The sequence below is a fragment of the Castor canadensis genome, chromosome 7 (genome assembly GCF_047511655.1).
Source record: "Castor canadensis chromosome 7, mCasCan1.hap1v2, whole genome shotgun sequence".
Lineage (NCBI taxonomy): Eukaryota > Metazoa > Chordata > Mammalia > Rodentia > Castoridae > Castor > Castor canadensis.
In genome coordinates, this window is record NC_133392.1 from 103,232,585 (window position 1) to 103,256,067 (window position 23,483).

The window sequence follows — 23,483 nt, forward strand, 5'->3', positions numbered from 1 at the left end:
AAGGATTCATGATAATCAGTATAGAGTAAGTCCTTTTCCTTAAAGAAAATGATTTCTCTTTTTAGTTGATCCTTGCTTTCCAAAAATACCCAGAATGGGTACTTTTAAATTAGACTTTTTTTTATGTCAACACAAAATAAGGACCAAGTCTGTGTTCATAAATGTTTAGGAGTAAGAATACTCTTCTACATATACTGATTAAAAATGTAAGGATAAGATATTTAGCCATTACTTTTCCCCAAGTCCTGAGTGTAATAATGTTAGATACTGCCCCACTTCCATACATTTAAAATTATTCAGATATGGTAAAGGAAGTGGAAATAATTATTGTATGGACGGTTAGTATAAAAATGTCAGAAAAGATGGAATTTGAATGAAATTTAACATAAAATTGTCAGCAACTAAATTATTCTCTAACCTTAGGAAAATTATTGAAAGCTCTTGAGCCTCCTTATTTTTAAGTATGCAAAAAGGACAATTATATACACTTTAGAGGGTCACTACAAAAAATTTAAATTCCAGAGTATATATGAGCTTACTGTCCAGTTCATGGAATATATTCAAAAATTTTCTCTTCAAAACTTTTTTCAAGAATGTCGCTTATTTACTCTAAAACTTCTTCATTGCCTATTGAAATCATTCACAAATCCAAGCTATTTAAAATAATCTGCCATTCACCTGGAAATGAATTTTGGAACTTTATTTTTCCCTTCTCTCATACATTTCTATTCATCAAATCAGATTACATGCTATTGCACAAATTCCTGTTTTCTACTTTTGTCTTATACTACTGTTGGTGTTTCTTGCTAAGAACTCTTCTGTTATTCACTCTTTTCATCCCCCTTTCTAACTCTAAATTTTTACTGTCCATAGAGAGCCATCTCACATGACTATTTCTTCAGGTAATTTTCCTAATTCTAATGCAATCACGCAGTTCTCTCCCTTCTTCAAGTCCTTTAAGTCATTGTGCTCCCCTATGATGATTTGGTATGTGTCATGGTGGTCATGGTACAAATATTTTGCTTATGTTCCTTTAGAGGTTGTAAGCCTATTGAAAGTAGGGAGATATTTTTATATATTTTAAAAATATTTTTATCTATCTTTTTTATTTTCTAGTATATTTGCATAGTCCAAACTCAAAGAGAAACTCTGTTGAAGGAAATGAAATGAAAATTGACACTGGAGTGCTCTTAAAATAGCAATATTGAATTTATTTTGAAGTTTTGTTATTTCTCACTAAGATTAAAGGGATACATCTCAGGTTTACCTTGTTTTTTCTGTTTAAATACAAAAGTGGAGTTTAATTAGCAGTATTATTGGTGGTTTGCCTGCTTTAGCTGCCCACCCATTAATAGCTCATTGAGATGACCAGCTCATTTCATGAGGGTCAGTGAGCATCTGTTAGATAATGATGACTTTCAGCCATTGCTAAAGATGAAAGACAAATGTTTCTCATTATGTGTAAGACAATTTGTTGTTTGGCAAAATCAAAAGTACACTTTGCCAAAAATGGTTTCCTTTAATTATTGTGTCAGTGTGTATTTCAAAGGAAATTTAATCCATTAATCTACTTATAACTCAATAAAATGCCACTTTGAAATCTATCAGCTGTCCATAGCACTATATTTATTTAATAACTCACAATTTTTTCTTCTACATTAAGTACATGAAAAAAAGGTAGACCTTCAAAGAATTGGACACTATTGATTGATATCCTGATAACATACAGATGATAAACTAATGATTCAGAGAAGACGAAAAGAAAAATATGATATTTCATCCAAGGGCTGATAATTAGACACAGAGAAAGAAGATGAATGTGTACAAATAGTATGACATCCATAAAGTCCTTTTGAACTAGAAGAAAATTATGAGTTAAGGAGCTTCGGAGACAAGCAAATCCAGGAAACAATAAGCCTGTGTGTTTGGTATTGATTGCAAAGATCATTGTGAAATATAGGTAACAGAATAAGAGCTGAGGAAAGTATGGCTGTATTCCTAACATGATTTTACAAGGCATTTTGTGCTTAACTAACTTGTGCTTAACTATTGAAAATAATGCACTGTGAAAGATAAGAAAAGTAGATATAGTACATTTCAATTTTCATAAAAGATTTTGACAGCTTCACATGAGAGATTAATGGTTAAAATAGAGAATTGCAGACAACACTGTAAAGAGCTCCTTACATTGAAAACCATTTCAAGAATAAAACAGAGCATTTGAGGATAAAAAATATTTCAACTAAAAAAGAATTTGAAATGTAGTAATCCTTATGATTTTAAGGGAAGTTTTGTTTTATATTTCTAATTTTTGAAAAAAGCACTCAATGTCCATTCCTTCACCTCTAATTTATAATTAAAATTTATTATATATAATTATCTTCCTCAAGTATGTGTTATGCTGACTAGAAATTATATTAATAATGATTATTAATGTGTTCAACAAAAAGGGCAGGTAAACAAAATTACCTTTTGCTCATAAATGAAACACTTATTGTCATGAGGTAGGAACTCTGATCTAGCCTAATGGTAATAATATTTCACGAAGATCAATTTTGTAGATTCTGAAAAAAATGAAAAATCTATCTTGCATTAATCTATCCTTGTATTTTAAGAGGCTATAATTAAAAGTATGTTGTTTGAATCTAATTAAAACCCAATGGGTAAGATTTTCCCAGGTTTAAACAAAATATTTGTTCACTGATTAAGTATGCTTAGTGCTTCCTCGTCACTGACTCATGTATTTATTGTAGCCTCTGAGTTTTTCTCATATGTTCTAGAAATTTAGGAAAGAAAATATCACCATACAAATGGCTTCTATTTGTTTTTCTGAGACAAACGGCAGTTTGTTCTATTTTCACTATGCCAAAGCTAGAATGTAGCATCACTAAGCGATTTTCAAAGATAAATGAACAAGCAGGTAAATGTAAATTCTGTAGATAGTGGATAATCCCATTTGTTCCAAGTGATATGCTCCATTTTTGGATCATAGAGAAAATCCAGAGATTCTATCTGGGCTTCAATTTAGAATATTCAAGAGTAAATGAATCTGAGTGCCTCAAGTTGCAGACTGCCTGCCTAGAAAGCATGAGGCTCTGAGTTCAAACCCCAGTATCACCAAAAAGAAAGAAAGGAAAAATGAATCTGAAGAACAATACAGCAAGGTTGATACTGCCTCTTGTACTAAACCTGGATTGACTATGCCCACCCACTCTTGTTTCCAGCAGAACATGTTGTCTTCTGTTTATGAATTATTCACTCAATTTTTTTGCTTGGGGTTCTCATAATATTCAAATATTAAGCACCAACTGCGAGATAAGCACTGTGCTTCTTACTGGCATCACAATGAATAAGTAAAACAGTGTCTTTTATAATTTAGCAGGGGTGATAAATGATTAAATGAGTGATTTTACAATACAATGTCATAAAGTGGATAGCTAGTGTGGTGGGCAATGAACACTTTAGGAGGTGTACTTTAAACCTGTCTGTGGGCATGAAACATCAGGAAGAATTTTTTCCTAAATAAATAAACAACATGTAGTATCAGTTGCTTAGATCTTGTCACATGTAAAATTTTACTCAATTCTCACAACAAAGCCCTTTTAGAACATGCCACTATTCCCATTTTAAAGAAGTAGATATTAAGGCTGAGGAAATTTAATTCATAAATCCCTCAGGCTAATAAATGTCAGGAAGAGATGTGATTCAACCCCAGGTTGTTCCAAATTGAAGATACAGTTATGCTAGGAAAAGCCAGATCAACATTTCTCCCAGATTTCAGTTCACCTATTTGTAGTAACAGGGTTTGTTCTTTCCTCCTTAGGTTTAGTTATTAGAGTGACTCAAGGAAGCAATGACTAATATCAGAGAATTCTGACCTTGAGAGATGATTAGACATGGGAGTAGGAAAATAGGCAGCAATCTAGTAAAGAGAGGTTTAGCTAGAAATTCATGACTGATATCTCAGCTTTTCATAAATCACAGTGGAATTTTACTCCCCTTGGAGGCATTTTCTTTCCTGAGCCAGACAGTCACTGAGATATGACAGGTCCAGCTGTCCACTACACACTGCTGCTGGATAGACCCTCTAACAAGAGAAACATTGATGTTTGTGAAGGTTCTGCTACTTTTGTTAAGAAAGAGCTAAGATTAATTTAAATTATATGTTAGCTACATATTCAAATTTTGCTACTCTTTACAGTACTTGTAATTATAAATATCCATTTTGATTTCTTGTCCATTTTGCACCAAATGTCTCCACATCCCCTCAATCTCTTTCTCTCTCTCTCTCTCTCGCTCTCCTTTGTACACAAACACACACACACACACACACACACACACACACACACATCCTTTAAAACATACAAACATCTCTTAAACCAGCAAAGCTTTAATACTAACCGAAGAGCTGACTGGAGAGAAAAGATAAGTGGTTTTGTTTCATTTCTCAAGTAGAATGATGGAGGGGGTGAATTCAACTATAATGTGCTATAATAACTTGTGTAAATGTCACAATGTACCCCCAGTATAACAATAAAAAAACCAAAATAAACAAAACTACCAAATTCTTATCTGTGTATTTCAACTACGTGCATATTGACTTAAAAATTTGAGTTCATGAGATTTAGAAAAATTAACAGAGCACTATTGAGAAAATCAAGTGAGCAGATATATATTAACCTATTCATTCATTTCAGTGTATAACCTGCTATTTGTTTTATTTTAAAGAAATTTCTAGCAACTTTAAACATAGTCTTAACTCAAATTGAAATGAAAACAGTTTTCAACCTTTGCATTAGAACAGTCCATGTACTTCACATAGAATGCGTTTAGGTCACTACCTTGAACCTGTAAACTAATATTCTAATAATTTTCACACATGCTCAGTTGTCTATTTACCCTACCACTAGATAGACAGAAAATAAACATTGAAAAAGAGAAAATTAGAGGCAAATATACTGAGGGCTTCACAGTAGAAAAAGATACAACGTATAGGATTCCAGATATTAAATATACTTAAGTCCACAATTACTTTCTTGAGGACTATGTAAGAATAGTCCTTAAACTATTATTTTAGAATGAGTTTTGATCAGCAATTTTCATATGTGCTGCCTGAAAATAGGTATGTGATGGACTGTTTCCTTTTCCTAACTCCTGTTTTCCCTCTCTCATAAAACGTCTAGAACATCAAATCATAGACCCTGGCACAAAGTATAAAACCTCCTGGCTTGAAATGAAACAAAGAGATTATATAAACATTAATTTCAAGATAATAAATACATAGAGATTGGTAAATTCTTTTATGATATATATGAATATAATATATGCTTTTATAAACCTTTCCAGCACATCTGTATGTGAGTCTTCAACTGATAGAGGATTATGAATGACTTTTAGTAAATACACTACTAGGGATTTTTGCTACAAGAATTTTAGGAAGTTGAAGAATTGAGTGGCATTGACATAGAGGCTTCCTTACACCTTCATAGACTTTTTTATAAAAATAGGTTTTCTAAGGGTTTCCATCTAAAAAAACAAAACCTAGGAAGAATTGATTCTGGACTCTATTTTAAATAAGCAAAATCTTACTCATAAGGATGAGAAAGTTTGTCCATATATTTAGATACATGAGCTCATTGACACATATATTATTAACTATATAAAACAAAAATACATATAACAAATATTTATCAAAATGTGTGGTATATGATTTGATCAATTGTATACTATTAACAAGTCATAACTTTATTCACAATATTTTTACTTAATTCTTGTGATCACAAGACTTATTTGATGTTTATTTATGTATTCAATTTAATGACGGAGAAGATAGGACATAAGCAAAAGACTTTAAAGAAAAAAATTAGATTAGAATCAAGTTGTGTGACAAAAGTGAAAACAATTGCAGTTTGAGAAGAAGAAATAATGCAGCATTTCTTTTGAAGAGAAATTTTTCTACTGGATGTTAACTGAACATCAAATCACTGTTATTTAATATCTTTGGATACATTTTAAAGTGAAAATTAACAGTTTTATTTTAAAACAGACATATTCATAGTAATAAGAAAATATAGGTTTCCAAAGGCCCCAAGTTATGATGAACATTTTAGGTAACAAGTTCAAGAGTGTTCTTGGGAAGATCATTGGGCTCATTCAGTCATTAAGTAGAAATTTGTCACCAGTACTAAAGTTATGAGACGAGTTAACACATAAAACCTTATAAAATGCTTACGGTTATAATTCATTTTATAACTCTTAACTTTAAAAACCTATCTCCTTTGCACCGACTCTTTGATGTCATTCCAAATTAGTAGTTATTTAGTGCAGGTAGTGTTATCTCCATTTTGCAAATAAGCAAATAAAACTTTTGTAGAAGTTGTATTAATTGCCCCAAACAATTGCTAGTAAACCAGGAAGTTGTTTTCTGCATATAAGTTTTGAATCTCAATAAATTCAGCACTAAAGTTCTCTTTATCTAAGTATTCTGCTTATAAGATGGGGAAGTACAAAAAAACATTAAAAGTGCCAACTTCCTTGGCAGTTCAAGGAAGATAAGCAGCAGAAACACTTTACAGATAATATTAATTTTTAAGGAAAATTAAAACTGAACCAGCCCTGTGCTCTGGTGAAGTAAATAAATAAATTTTGCTACATCAAGCCATATTCTATGAATCTTCCTTTTGTGTTGTTGTCTAATTATATTTTATAATACACAGTTTTGTTGCTAGTGATGGGCTCTACATTTTTGTTTTGTTTTTAAATACCTAGTAATAGCAAGGGAGGTAACAATAATTTACCTTAATTACACTTTATTATGTACCTGACTCATATTATATTAGGTAATTAATTTAATCCTCATAACAGGATTAAATGTATCCTGTATCAGGTAAGTACTTTTAGTAACCCATCTTACAGGTGAGAAAACCAACAAAATGGAGCTTTCCTCCAGTTTCACAGCTAATACACAAAATAAGAAGACACTTAAAACTTATCAATAACTAAAGTTGTTACACTATGAAGTCTGTTAAAGAAAAATAATAGTAAAAATAATAATATATAACAAAGATTCAAATCTGAGACTGTTTTTAACTATTAATGTTTTTTGAGAAAATTTAAACAGTTTAAGTTTCTTTGTCAGAAGCTGGTTGAAATAAAGAGAAAATACATTAGCTTTTTTTCCTCTGGGTGTACTCCCCAATTTACATTTTAAAGCATAGTTCATATTGAGTTGTGGTTTATTTAATCTTCTCAAGAGAGGACAAATAAATATGGATTAATAACTACTTTAGTTAATGATTGCAAGGGTAGCTTTAATTAGTTGTGCTATATAGCCATTCTTTATTCATAAAACATTTGTGCTCAGAATACTTCTTATTAGAAAACATTGCAAGAAGAAATTCTAGCCATGACCAGCAACGAGCAGGAAGTTAAAAAAAATCATAAGCAGCGAGACAGAGAAAAAAAAAGCAATTAATTTTACTTTTAGAATGTCTATGCTTACTGATACTGTAAAATTGGTTTAACATAATGCAGTCTTCCTGTACATTCATTTTGTGTTTATTTTATCATTTCTATTTATAGGCAAATATAATATTCCTAATTGCTTAGAAAAAAAAATAGTTGATGGAAGGGAGATGAGCTGTGGATAGTGTTTTTAACAGAGCATCCTTGTTTGTTTCCTTGCTTAGGGAATGAGGTGTCTGTATCTCACTTCATCAGAATGAGGATGAACTAGAGATGTTTTGCTACAGCCTAGAGCTTTATCTAGTCACTTCTCTTGGCCTGACTGCATCCCTCCTCTCTGATATTGCTATTTTAAACACCTTCTGCATGCATGTAGAATGTAGTGTTCATTCCCTTTATAGCTCCGGAGGTGAAAGTCCAACTTCTCCAGGAAGCAGCTGCCAGAGAGACAGCACTGCAGACAGAACTCTCCCCACAGTGGTTCAGAGCACCTGCCAGTTAGCAAAAATTTTGAAGCTCTTCCAGATCTAAATATCTCACATTTGAGTCCATGTGGGAGAAAGCAAGCTGGTTTAGCTGAATTCAAAATTTAAAAAGTAGAAATGACAAAGAAATTTCCAACTCTATCCATATTTAAAGCCATTGGAACACAGCTAGCCTTAAACTAACTTCTCAAATCAGTGAGACCTCTTCCTCTTTAGGACCTCTACATTTTCTGCTTGATTCATAATCCTGCTGCATTTACGGAAGAAAAATCCTGAAAGCTGGGATAAGATCTTCCTCCTCTCCAAATGTCTGTATGAGTCTTGAATGGGATCATACGCAAGAGTATTTTCTATGCATCTTAACCCATAGCAACATACAGCTAATGAAACTAAATATTGCTATCAAGGCAAAACGATGATTGTTAAACTTTAGTGACAGGTCAAAAATGAAGTTTTATGTGTTTTGTAGGATTTTTTAGCATTCACACTTCCCTGGATTCTTGTATTACTGTATAGAATATTGTTCAAACTACTCATGCTTAATTTATTTAATAAATACTAATTCACATATTGAATTATTTACAAATAATGAATTGGTGTACCCTAAATATTTGGCACTGCTCCCTCTAAAACAAACATTTATTTTCAAATGGAAGTCTCATTTAAATGTTAATGGAAAGAATAAAATAAAACAATTTGTAGTATTTCATTCTAAGTTAAAATGAATGATTTTAATGTTTTGAAATCTTATTAATCCACAACTAAGTTTGAATTTTACCCTAAGAATTGAAAAATTGAAATATTGAAGCATAGAAATAAAGAATTTAAATTGTTCATTAAAAACTAAAAAGTATCAATGTCTACTTCATTATATTAAAGTGCCCAGATTTTAGGAAAGAATCACATATAATTCTATATACAAAAATCAAGAAACTCTCACAAAGTGCTTTTTTTTAGGTTCATTCCCCTGCAATTTATAGTACCAAAAATATTTAAGATGTTTCAGTATTTGTTCTCACTAGTAAATGATAGCTTTCAATCCTTCATTGAAGATACTTTTTAAAAAAATGTATTTTGAATTTTTGCTCCAGAAAAAGCACCAGAATTTTCATCTTCTGTTTATTTTTTTCCTTTCTTATTGCGATGGATGGAGGTACATTGTGGCATATACGTAGGTTATTGCAATGTATCCAATATATCATACATGAGTTCCAAGATACTTTTTTTTTAAAAAATAAATTTCTGCCACTCAAAAAATAAGAAATAAATATTATTTGTGTGGTAATTTTTCTTTCTTGCTATTATATAATAAATAAAATATGACCAACATGATGTATTTCCAACCATATACTTAGACCTAGAGGTTTAATGTAATAATATCATAATTAAATTATTTCTATGCACTATAAATTTCAACCGGGAAGTTGCTTAATATCTCTGTGCCTTATTTTCTTCACTAAAAATTTGTATAACGATACTACCTGACAGTGCCTCCCTCAAATGATTGTTGTGAAAATATGCATAATATGCCTATAAAAGTATCTGGTACATGGCAATGTTAGTACATCATTATAATTTTCAGCACAGTGTTGAACAGTTACCTGCAGAACTACATTTCTCACTTAGCTCACTTAAAAGAGTTCAGGAAGATGGAGGCTTGAGGCCAACACAAGCAAAAAGTTAGTAAGAACCACCCTCATCTCAATCAACAGCTGGACATGGCAGTACCCATCTGTTATCCCAGCTAACAGGAAACATAAGGAGATTGTGATCCAGGCCGGCCTGATCATAAACACAGACCCTATCCCCAAAATAACTAAAGCAAAAGGCCTGGGGTCGTGGCCAAAGTGGCAGAGTGTCTGCCAGGCAAGTGAGAGGCACTATGTCAATCCCCTGTATTGCCATAAGAAATTACATACACACATCTTGTCTATAAGGATGAATACTTTATTAAATAATTAAAGTTCATTAGACAATTTGCTACTATTGTAGACTCCCCACACTTGACAGTCTCTCACCTTTCACACTTGCCAAAGGGCAAAAACAATAAGATTCATTTATGTCTCAGTGTAGTTAATAAGAGTAAACTTAAAATATTAAGTCAATCATAATTCATAAAATGATATTGTCTAAGAAATATTTGCTATATAATTTATGCATAAATACATTCTACATAAATTTATAGATACATACACAGCGACATATTATTTAAGGAATAATGGTTCTTAAGGGTTTTAAGAAGGCAGGTATGGAAGAGAGTAGAATTTATATTGTCCCATTAAATTTTCCTTTTACTTCTCTTTGACCCGGTGTTCAGAATACCAAAACTGTCTTGGTGAGAAAAATTAGCATGAAGATTGCATAGGGCTCTGAATTTCTTTTGTGTGCTTTTGAAAAAATTCTCCTGTCAAATTTAGGACTTTGTGATACAATGAAAAGACAGTTATATAGGTAACTGGCCAATCCATTCAGAGAAGCATCATTTTCACATAGTTTAGCTTTGAATCTAAAGGAAATTGCACTTTCCTTCTTTATTTATCAGTGCCATTAAGAGGACCTTTCCTTAATCAGCATGTCTTGAGAAAAACTGATCTTTTCTCCATAAAGCTGAGTAAATCCTGCTGTGTGGAATACCTGCAATGTTGCTAAGGCCCATACTTCTGCAATGTGTTACATGGAAATTAGAGATGTGAAAGGAGAAAATCATTCCTCAATAGCTATAGGCTTTTCCTTAACAGAGCTTTAGAAATAATAAATAACCTAAATATGCTAATTTCCAATAAACTTTATGATGTCCACTTTCCTGATTTAATCTCCACAGGGGGTGGTATCACAGGCAGAGTCTGTTAGAAATATACCATTGCCAGTTTGACCAACCAGCAAGTCATCAAATGGGACTTTATACCACACAAATTGGGAGCAACCTAATGTATAATAATATCATTTATAAGGAGGTCCTTAAAAGAATTCAAAAGCAACAATGCCATCCTTGTTAGGAAAGCATAACTTCTGGATCCTGGGTTTATATTATAATTAACCACTGTGAAACAAAATAAAATATTCAAGCTATTTTTTGTGTATTTTCCAATAGCCAGATGTCTGGCAATGTGTATAGAAAACATCCAAGATGATTGACTGAAAATCTGAGTATTTGTCAGGATATTTGGTATGGTGCTAACACAGCTTCTGTTAAGGAGAGTATTTTTGGAATTTCTTTATTCATCTCCTACAAAGTAGGTAGTCTAGCAGGTTCTTTTTTTAACTGGGGAAAAAAAAACACTTTCAAGAAAAGCCATGCCATATTCAATTAAAGGATATATCCATTATGAAGCACTTTTATGCAGATTATTACATTGTCTATACTTCAAAGAGACCCTAAGGTCACTAGCTGCTGAAATGTTCCATTGTAAAATCCAAAGAAGAAAAAAGATCTGAGTTTTCAATCAAAGAACTGTGGCCTCACCCTTCCCCCATTAATGGTCTGACCACTCTCTCCTTACCCACCCTCTCCTTTAGACTCTAATTTCTGTGTTGTGAACAAGGAAAGCCCCTCAGCCCTGTTGTCACTTTGTTTAAGAGTGTAGGTGATAGGATTTGTTAAGGTCATGACCTCCTAGCCCCTTTGTTTCTTCATCTATAAATGAGGATAATAGAACTATCCGGCTCAACTTAGTTCTATTATGTTTTGTGAGGGCTAAATAAGTAATAAATGTAAAGTGCCTAACAAAGTGTTTGAAACATACTATGCAGAATGTCTAATGGTTAAAAAGGATTCCTGAACTACTAGTCAAATTAGTGCAGAACAGAACTTCATGCTGTTCACTCAACGCTGACTTTAGTTGTTCACTACTAAGAGGATTTAGCACAGCCTCTATATTATAAGCAGTTTTTGTTTGTGCTACATCTATTTGCATTTAATTATATTTCAACATAGTTTATGTAGGTGTGTCTTTGGTTTCTCAACTATGTTGTACACTGGGAATTTTGGTATACTTTATGTTATTCCTTCTTCCAAAGTTACTTAATTTTTTTCCTTCATTCATCTGTTCAGCAAACATTTATATTTGCTGTCCATTATGTGTATTACCTTGGAATATGCTAAAGTAACCAAATAGGCACCTTACAAGGAGGAAGTCAGAAAATAATGAAGTAAACAGTATGTTGAGTGTGAATGAGAGGACAGTATAGTTATTGTTTTCTATTTAGCACCTTACATAGTTCAGCAAAGACCTAAGTTAGATAGGTAAGAAGTTCTCCAGTATTCTGGGGAAAAACAGCTCTAGATGGAAGAAACAGCTAGTGTAAACTTGTTCAGGCAAGCCACTCTGGCTAGATAGAAGCACAGCTAGAGGGCCACAGTGTGGAACATAGTCAAGGTGAAGGAACGGACTGGAGACAAGGTTCCCTGATTATACAGGGATGGGTTGACCAACAGTAGGAATAGTATTTTCTTATGAATGAAATAAGAAGACTGGGACTAACTGATGTTATGACTTAAACTCTAAAAAATTCTTGCTACTTTTTGTGGGAAGAAGGAATCTTGCAATAAGTATCAATGTCCAAAGTTAGAGACTCTCAGGTCAGTCCAATCAGAATGACAATTTCATTGCAAAATTTTCTACTTCTTGTTCTGCATTATCGTTATTCATCAGCATTCATTACCAACATTGCTACATTCCATGTGGACCAGGTTTTCATCACATTTTTTATTTGTAGACACCAGAATTCATAAAGGAAAAGTTTTTGGTACCCCAAAGCAGAAAAATAATAGTTATCAAACCCTTATCTGAATCTCATTCCCACTCTAACCCATCTTGCCTACTTTCCCTCCTTATTGAATTTCTCAATGCAGCATGTATATATTAAATAGTAGCTCTTTATCTTGTAAAGGAAAAAGTTGTGGACAGGTGGTGGAGAACAAAAGGATGTGGGCATGTAAAAGACATAGTTTTATTCTGCAGGAGTCTTTGTAATAATGATAAGAATACCCTTATACACATGACTGTGTATTATTCAAGTATTTCATGTATTTTATAGTCATCTCATATTTGCTTTAACACTACATGTAGTGTATATAAGTAGTGTGTGATTATTTAAATAGAAAGTCATACCTAAAGCTGATAATTCTCAATTTGAAAAATACCTCATATGGTAATTTGAATTAATTAGGTTCTCATAGTAAGTGTCATTTGAGAATAAATGTACAGAAATGAAAGGAAGTAATAAAACCATGTTTTTCATCTGATTCAAGTTTAAGGGGCCTTCCAGTTATGTATCTTGAATAACTTTGGGTTGAGAACAATGACAATAATGAAATATAGCTATCCTAGCAAAGTAGACCTAAAGGACTCCCTTTTTCATTGTTTTTTTCTCAGTGAAGAAGTTAAATTCTATTCTTCTGTGATGGCCCCTGACATGCCAAAACAGAGAAATAATGCCTCTGCCAAGACATACTGATTAATCTCTGTAGTGTTCCTGACATCTCCAGAATAAAGGTAAAGCTATTTCCATCTCTAGGGAAAGGGAAATGCCCAGCAGAGTGCTCCAAATCAGACTTTCATGGTAAACTATCCATTAATAATTAATTTTCTGCTTCCTTTAGAATAGGACAGGTTAAGCAGTTGGTCACATTCAGTAAATAAGAAATTACTTGCAGTAATACCTGCAACATTCTAATCATCTTCTCATTCCTGAAACCCATTTTGAAAGTCTTTGATCTGCGGTACAGTGGAAAGAACATTGAATGTGGAAAAAGAAGCCTTGATTATAAATTCCACTTTGCTTCCCACTAATAGTATGGCTTGGGAAAGTCACTTAACCTAAACATTTCCTTTTTTTTTCCAGTGATGAAGAACATAGGAATCTATACTCTACAGGGTTGTTATGAACACCCTATATGATAAAATGTGAAGGCCATGAGTGCAAAGATCACATAGTAAATATTTGGTGAACCCAAATACTAAATGAATTGTCCCAGTTCTAAAAGAGATATTTCAGTTCTACCCAATATCAGCACAAATGTGATCTTGTGAAATGAGAAATATGTCCCCTCTACCTTCTTTTTTGTATTTTTAAGAATTACAATATACTACAATTGTTTAATTATGTCATTAAGGAGGTTTTATTTTCTTCATTACATATATAAGGAAAGCTTTTCAATTAACATTGAACTTTATGACTTCTACTAGTTTGAATCCTGTTAATGGTGAGGCTGACTGAAAATTAGATTCTGCAGTATATGTACCTTGTTGCCTACTTTTTCACCCACTGATTAGTTTCATACAGTTGGCAACAGCCTGCCCTGTTGCTTTCAGCTTGCAATTTTGTAGCAATCTCAAATACTATGTTCAATCCCCCAAGGTATTCTGTAGAAATGCTGTCAAACTATTTCCATGTATGTGTGTTTTCATTCTGTAACTGTGCTTTGTACTCATTTAAGAAAACCAGTCTGTAATTTGTAACAGAACGTTTTCAAGATGAAACATAGAATTCCAGGACTCAGCAAAATCAGTGGCATGTGACCATAGCCTTCTGTTCAAATCTTCAGTCGCCTGACTACTATTAGATACAAAGCTGTATTTGTGAATCTTGTTATAGATTCTGACTTTGAATAAATGGATTCAAATTTGGCCTTAAAGTATACTAATTGTCATATTTCTTACTGTCATCATCTGGTTCTAGTTTATCTTCCCAATTTCATATTTCATCTGCCTCTCAGGCTTATTTCTACTTCCATGAAATGCCAAGCATGCTACATGATGTTGCCCATATATTGCACTTCTGTCTACAGTACTACGCCTTCTACCCCTAAGCTTCGTATCTCAGACATTTCCTTTTCCAGAAAGCCTTTCTCTATATACCCAACATCCTTTCTGGGTCAAGCAACGTTCCTTTTTCTTTCATGTATCTTGTGCATGTTTTAATCAAAATATTATTTCTGTATAGTAATAACTGATTGCCTAACTGTCTTCTATACTAAAACTTTTAGAGAGCAAGGGCAATACCTTTTTAAATCCATAAATCCTTATAACTGTTTGTTGACAAATAATACTTCCTAGAAGAACTATAGGATACTTTATTGAAAAGACAGCAAAAAATTGCTACTAAAAGTATTATATTAGCTTTATTACATTTAATTACAACAACCATTAGTAAAAGCAGTTTACAGTTTTATCAGTAAAATTCAGTTTATAGTTTCAGTGTACTGCCTTAGCACTCAGCAAATATTTTTTAAAATTAACACTTATGTGGAACTATTTTATGCATCCCACATCTGGTACATTACATTCACAATTGGATTGGGTCAAACCAATGTAAACAATAGATATTTCCTACTACTTAAAATTTCAAACAAATATATTTTAGTTAAAAATTCTTATTTGAACTAATTTAACTATATTTAGATTTATTTATCATCCAGATAGAATGAAAAAGGAGTTTGGTTCTCAATTGAAACACACACAATGAAGCATACACATACAGTAAAAGATGGAGCTGTTTAAAAGACAAAGCTGTAAGCATTATCATTTCACATAATCATTGGGAAAGCAAGATGCCCAAATACTTCCATGTCTACTGAGTTAATGTCTGATGTTTGCATTTGATGCTATCCTATTATTCCGCATATGGAAATAGCATATGGAACAAAGATAATGTTGTCTCTCATTTTCATTTTGATTAATAGTGTCTGTTTGGTAATTTTTAGATGTTATTTGGAAGATGGAGCTTCAAAGGGTGCCTGGCTGAACCGATCAAGTATTATTTTTGCCGGAGGTGATAAGTGGTCAGTGGATCCTCGAGTTTCAATTTCAACATTGAATAAAAGAGATTACAGTCTCCAGATACAGAATGTAGATGTGACAGATGACGGCCCATACACGTGTTCTGTTCAGACCCAACATACACCGAGAACAATGCAGGTGCATCTAACTGTGCAAGGTATGCATTTCCAGATGTATTAAATTGTGAAAAACTGTGCTTAAAATATTTGTTTAAATATCAAAATGACTCAGCAGCAACTAACAATGCTGAAAGATACGTTGTCTTTGTCTTCAGGGAATTAAGTTTCTAGATACACTAAGTGTGATGGCTATTACAGGTATTAAAATGACCACTTACAAAGATCAAGAAATATGCATGAACATCAGGTTATGATTTTTGCATATGTTTTACTTCTTCTCTTCCTTTGAATCATCTCTGAAATAAATCTTTCAGAACCCATAATTGATACATTAAAAAAATATTTGAAAACCTTCAGTAGATACATATGAAACTTTTTGAAATATGGATGATAACTTTCTAAAAGCAATCTTCTTTGTCTTTCATACTCTGTCTCTATGATTTCTTTACTTTGATTCAAGACACAATAAAAAGCAGCAGTCTTCTACAGTTACTTCATTTAAATATAATTGAAAAAATATGTACACAATGCTTTAAATTTATTTACTTTCAGGAGATTGTGAATTGTGCTAGCTAATAATCTCCAAATACAGATAAAATCAATTATTTTACTTCTCTTGCATATTAAATGTAAAAGTTTGATGAACTCTTAATACAAATGCTTTCAAGAAAAATATAACTATAATGCTAGGTGAAGGGAAAATGTATGTTTTTATCCTTTTATGTTAAGTACTTGTGTTTTTGTATAGATCATGTGTTAGTTGTACAGAACTATTATGCTCTCTGGAACTCAAAATAACGTAGTATTTCTAAGTTAAATTAATAACAAATTATATGAAAATGTGGTGGCAGTGTGTACAAGTTCAATGACTTATGGGAAAGTTGAGAGAGCAAGTTAGTTGTGTTATCTCTGAGTTTATCATTCAATAAGTCAGGCTTATTGAAAATTACTTTAGGTATGGGGAGTGAGTCTGCAAAATATCGCTAATAATTTTAATAATTGAGCTTTGTTTCCTTACATAAAATAAACCTGAATTCACACAGCTTCAAATATTACTAAATATTTTAGTGGTGTAGAAAGGTTAAACTTTATAAGCAATTTGCTGTAAGGAAAAAATATACATTGAAAAATAAACCAATGAATTTTAGATGATTGCTTGTTATGGTAATGTTCAATTTGTGAAAGTCTCATAGGAAAGTACAATAAAGTTTCAACAGAATCCATCTTTTTGCTTAAGATTGAACCCAGGGCCTATACCATTCTAGGCAAATGCTCTGCCATTCAGCTACATCCCCAAACACAGTCCATGTGCACTTAGAGATTATTTAGGAACTCCAGAGGCAGGATTTTGTCCAGCTTCAAAAGCTGGCATGACCTAAGTTTCTAAACCAAAGATTACAAAAGTTTTTATTATCTGAGGAAAACTGTACTTGGACAATAATACATTTGAGATATTTATGATACAGACATTTTGCTTATACATTGTAAATTTGTGGGTTTAAATGACACATTTCTCAATACTAAATATATCCCTTTTTCCTTTTTCCATTCTCTCTTGCTCTATGTTAGACATCTATTTTTAAACCTGACTGTGGTATATAAGCTCCATGTAGACATATATTTAATTCCCATAGGATTTCTTTTAGGTTTTATACTGTATTACTTGTTTAATACTGTCAAGCAGTTTAAAAACTATTACATGACTTCCTATAACTTTGTACCAATTTTACTGGACATCTGATGATAGTAAACTTTTGAGCAGTTAAAAATGTACTTACTAAATTTTTGTCAGTATAAGTTGTTCTTCTAGAAAAAGAAAAGCCATGCTACTGTTTTGAAAGTATGTGGATGTATCAAATTAAAAGCTAATAATTTTACAGTATTTATGAAGATAATTACTTATTACAAGTTGATTGACATGTGGCCCATTTTCCAATTACATTAATAAAGTTCGGGGAATACATTAATAGGCTTGTCAGTCAATTCAAGAACTAAATAAATGTCACAAAAAGTCAATCCCACTTCAGCTGCATTTCCACTCAATGAACAAAAATAAACTAATGTGCACAGATGCTCAGGTATATCTGCATAGTTTTGAAGCATATGCTCTTTGTGCAACAATTTGTCAATCCTTTATTCACCAAGATAAAGAAACTTAGCAATTGAGGGAGGAATATATTAATCACTGATGTCAAACATACATTGGTAAAAACAAAGCTCACTTTTCAATTGTTGCAGCTATGTACTCAAAGGAACTAATTCTTAAAAATCATTTTAGAGATAAGATAACAAAGAGGATATCTTGCCAACACAGACACCATGCATAGAAAATTTGTTGATTTCTTATAATTATTAATATAAATGAAAGAACAATAGGGAAGGAAAAATACTGGAGTTGAAGTTGGAAACCTGGATTCTGATTCTGCATTTTACCTTGTAAAGTGAATAATTATCAAGTCTCTATGAACACCATTTTCTTCACGTAAAACACAATAAAAAATCCTATTTAAATTATGTACTGTTTTTTATTTAAAAGGTAAGATGGTATTTAAGCTAAAAATGAAAAGTATTACACAGCTTATATTAAGCACCATACTAAATAATTTTTATGATTAGACTCTATTATCATTTACTCCACAAGTAGATTTTGTTTCTCTTTTTATTTTCCTTTCATCAACTGAGCTGAATAATCTATGTACTCATGGTGTTTAATGAGTGTGATAATTTGGAGTTTGGCTTTAAGGTGGCAGAAAAGTGGCTAATATATTCAGTAAGAGAATATATTTTTTATTACTTATATATAAAGTGGTACTAGTAAATCAAATTACCTAACCATTCAATATTTCAAATCTTATAATGCAACTTCATTGTGCATGAGTATAAAAATGTGCAAGACCTGAAAATTATAATTGGAGTCCCAATTACAATACTGAAATGATAGAAAGCACGAAATATATGTGATGTTCATATAGTACTGGCATAATTTCTAATTTGAGTACTCCATAATATCTAATGACCAGGTTGTATGCAGCACAATATAGACACTCAGATGTTGATTATTAGGTATGTATTTATGAAATTTTCTCATTCAAATCATACACTTTCAGGGAGATACACTCTAGGTGTTTTCTGGGCAGAGTAGGAGATTTCTTTAGTACACACATCTATGATCAAAATGATTTCTTAAGTGTATTTAACTTCTACAGCAGATTGTCATTTCTTCAGGGCATCTGACTTATCTAACATATTTGTGATATATATAAGGTTTTTTATTTCCCTTCTCAAAGATGGGCATATTTGTCTAGCTTCTGGGCATGCAATCATCTAACAGCATTTAGGTGGCCAGTCCTTTCAAAATAGATTCATTTATGGAGATCCACCTTGGCCAAGGTCAAGCATTGCCTAGAACAGACAACACCCAATTCCTTGTTAAGGCAGGGATAGGTACAAAGACCCTTCTCCTGCAGCCCAATGTAGGCTAACTCTCGTGGATCATGTTAACTTTGGAGCTCCTGCTGGGAAAGTCAGGTTATTGTCCAACATGCATAACCGGTACTCTATACATTTCAGAGTTTGCTACTCGACGATACCAAACTATAACAATGTTAAATCTTTCGCTTAGCCATTGTTTTGAGAGAGTCTTTGTAAAGTGGAAAGACAACACACTCAAACACCATTTATTATTAACATTCTGTTTTATGATGGAAGGGATTTAAAGTGGCTTATAAAGGAGTGTTCAGCAAAGCAAGATAAATAGAAGAAATAGAAAGTAAAAGATAAATAAGGTAAGAATAGGGTGCAGTCAGAGGTGAAGTCAGATGATAAAATCTATGTCATGATTTCTATATACTTTCAGAGCTTCATAAAATATTTAGTTCTAAGATTCCTAGAAGCCAATAGAGAAAGAAAAACAGGATCAGTTATTCATTTCATGGTCCATAACGTTAAAACATTTTTCTCAGTACCCTGTTTGTGTTATTCAAAATAGAGAATCATTTCTACTGCATCATCTCAGAGACCCACTGTAAGATATAAGGAACATCTCAACAGTAACTGCTATAGGACAAACTACAATCTTTTCCTGGAAATTTTATTTCTAATACCTTCAATATAACCTAAAGGATAGGAAAGTTAAAAATTAAATATTTAAAAATGAGTTCAATGAGATGCCAGTCTAATAATATGGAAATAGCTTTTTATTATTGCCTTAATCTATGAATAAATTTCAGAACCTGCCTTCCTGAGGCAAAACTCCACAAATATAATTCCTCTCAATGAGCCCTTAAATATCAAGTACAAATACTTTAAAATTATACCTACCAATGAATATCAGGAGAGAAATTATTCTATGAGGCCATAAGTATAAATTTATATTCTTCAGTGACCAGAACATCTCAATTTAATGTTAACATCCCTTGTATAAATACTGAAGCCTGGACACTGTACATATCAGTGAACAGAGGGACACCACAGTCCAATTCCAAATTGAGTTGATGGACATAACAGCAACCCAAGACATGGGCCTGTCTCCTCTGAAAGACCCACAAGGAAGAAAAGTGTAATGGTCAAAAAAATATGTCAAAATACCATGTTCACCAAAAAATTTCAGTCATTGTTCTGCAACAATGAACATTTCAAAATTCACAACAAATGGTGAAATGAAACCAAAGAAAAATTATCAGGACCAGGAGAAGTTTTGCAGAACCTGCAAATGGCAAAGAAGTCGTTGCCTGCATTCAATGCATGCTCAGGACAAGACCCTCATGCTGGTGCCCAATCTGTCTTTTTTTTTTTTTAAGGTTATTTTTTTTTTCTTTTCTCCTTTGACTTTACCATTTTTACACTTACTTATGTGTTTACATTGTTTGTGCCACCTCCGTCCCATCCTCCCCCACTTCCTGGCAGAACCTGTTCTACCCTCTTGTTCTCTGATTTTGTTGAAGAGAAGGCATAGGAGATAATAAGAAAGATATATCGTTTTGCTAGTTTGGGGTAAAGATAGCTATATAGAAAGATTTCTAGCATTGCTTCCATGCACTCATGTATTGCAACCCACATTGGTTCCTCTCTACGAGACATCTTTACTGCTTCCTGGTCCCCTTCTCATAGTGGCGTCTGCCATTTTAAGATTATTTTATTTGCTCCTCTACAGTGAGCACATCAACCACATTCAAGTTTTAAGTTTCCTTTCCTTTTCCTATTTCTCCCCTTAGTGTGTGCCCATGTCCAATAATATCACTGCATTTGTTTTGGAACTATAGAAAAGTATGTAAGGGAGAACATACAATTTTTGGTCTTCTGAGCCCACCTAACTTCACTTAAGATGATGTTTGCCAGTTCCATTCACTTACCTGCGAATGACAAAATTTCATAGTTCTTTGTGGCTGAGTAAAATTCCATTGTGTATAAATACAATATTTTCTTGAAAGTAGCCATGGGGAAGAGTAAGACTTTGCATAGGAACCCAGTTTCAGACATGCTTAAGAACCGAAAGAAATGGACAATGATCCCTAATGCATGCCCTCAGTATTTCTAGTTTGGAAGCAAATAGTAAAGCAACTAAAATAAAAACCCACTCCATAGCCATGTTATGTATCATGACCCTACCCTGAAAATTTTTGTCCTTAAGGAATATAACTTTATGGCATACCCAAAAGATAAAAGAGTTACAAATTAGATAATGAAAAGTGTGACTTGTTGGAGTTACTGTAAGTCAAAATTAGAGACAAGTTCTACCCAAAGTGGCCTTAGTCTTTTGTACATTTTTGTACCTTCTTTATAACAGCAACTACACAACAGAGATGTAGCAATGCCTTATATGTGATAATACATACATGTTATCTTCTTGTAAGAAAATGTCCATGATTTGCTCTAAAATTAGGTTAAAATGTTATCAATTAATTTAAAAGTTATAGGGATAAAGTTATGCATACTCATTCTCACTTCTGTAAAGAATTCATACTGGTTTTTGGTCATTCCTTGTTTACCCCAATTTCCATTATATTTTAAATTCCAAGGGGAGCTAAACTGTACTGACCTCACAGAATTTAATCAATACTTCACTATAGATCAGAAGGCCAAATACCAATTAAATTCAATAAATGATCTGAATAAGCTTGTATTAGTCCTTACAGATTTTTCTTCACAATAGGATAATTGTAACAATGAAAACACACCAAAAAGCACCACATTTTCCTATTTTTTAGTGTGAAATATCCACATTTGCAATTCAAAAAGATAGGAACTTACAAGCATTTTATGAGATATGCCTCATAAGTTAATAGGACTATCATTATTTTCCCCAGGTACTTTATCTAGTGGGAAATATTTAATCTGTTGAAGTATATGAGGAAGTGTTATTGTGGTATAGAAAGATAATGGTCTGATATCTAGACAGTTTGGAACAGTTATGTCTAATTTGTGAAACCCGGGAAAATAAGCCTTTCAGGTATAAATTCTGATCTGTATACTTCAGCAAGATTATTTTCCCCAAAACCTTCACAGATAAACTTAGGTACACTCATCTGTGCTTCACAGAGAAACACTTTTAAGCAATGAACAATTGTAAAAACTTAGTAAGTCCTGTCTTGGGGGCAGGGTACCAGTGGGAGGGAGAAGATATGGGGAAAAGGTATAGGAGGGTGAATATAGTGCAAATACTGTGTACACATGCATGTAAATGGAAAAATGAGATCTGTTGAAACTACTCTAAGAGTGGAGGGAGGGGGTAAAGCAGAATGTTGGAGGGGGTAAATTCATATATGATATATTTGATATATTGTAAGAACTTTTATAAATGCCACAATGTACTCTCACCCAGCACAACAATAAAAAAAATTTTTTAATTGTTAAAACTAATGCTTTTTTAAAGTACACATTTTCTGTTTTCATACAATCTAGTCTGACATTCTAGAATAGCTATGGTTACAAGACATGGTGTATCAGGCTAACTTCTAAGAAAATGTTGCCTCATTTCTACCTGTAAATATATTGATTAAGTTATTGGTTTGCTAGCATGGCCCACAAAAAATAAGGTTACCTGAACTAATTTCTAGTGAAATTCTCATTTGAATATTGGCTTTTCTTCAAGAATATACATTTTTCTTTTCTTCAATTATTTTTTCTTTTTTCTTTCATTATCTTTAAAGCAGGATTATTGTCCATTATTTTTCTGCAATCAGAATAAAAGAAGTAAGCAGAAATAGAAGATAGATTTCAATAAACAATATTTTTCTTCTATAAAGATTTACTGTGTAGTGATCATATTTTCCTAATCAAAAATCAGTACATGAAGACATATATTGTCTAATGTTAGGCCTCATATTAGAACAATATTGTACATTAAAACTGTGTTGAAATCCATAATTTACTGATTACTAGACACAAAGGAAATGAATAAGTTGATGGTATTTCTCATAAACTTTCAATACAGTGTCATTTGCTGATGACAAACAAGTAGGAAAAAGCAAGAAAAATAATACTGATAGATAGTGCATATCCCTGGCTTCTGTGAAAGTCATCCCCTTTTGCCTGTATATAGAAAGGACACTGTAAGCTGGTAACAGCAAAGAGAAAACAATACTGTGATTTAAAGGGGTATTTTTGCTAGCTAGGAAATTATGACAATAGGAAAT

General features: G+C 32.5%; 1 protein-coding gene across 1 annotated transcript in view; it reads left to right on the forward strand.

Moving 5' to 3' along the window:
- Negr1 (neuronal growth regulator 1) overlaps positions 1–23,483 on the forward strand; it is an 845,456-nt gene that overhangs the window by 329,577 nt on the left and 492,396 nt on the right. The window contains exon 2 of the mRNA XM_074079759.1: positions 15,655–15,887. Within this exon, the coding sequence (XP_073935860.1) occupies positions 15,655–15,887 (233 nt within the window). The remainder of the gene's footprint in view (positions 1–15,654; positions 15,888–23,483) is intronic.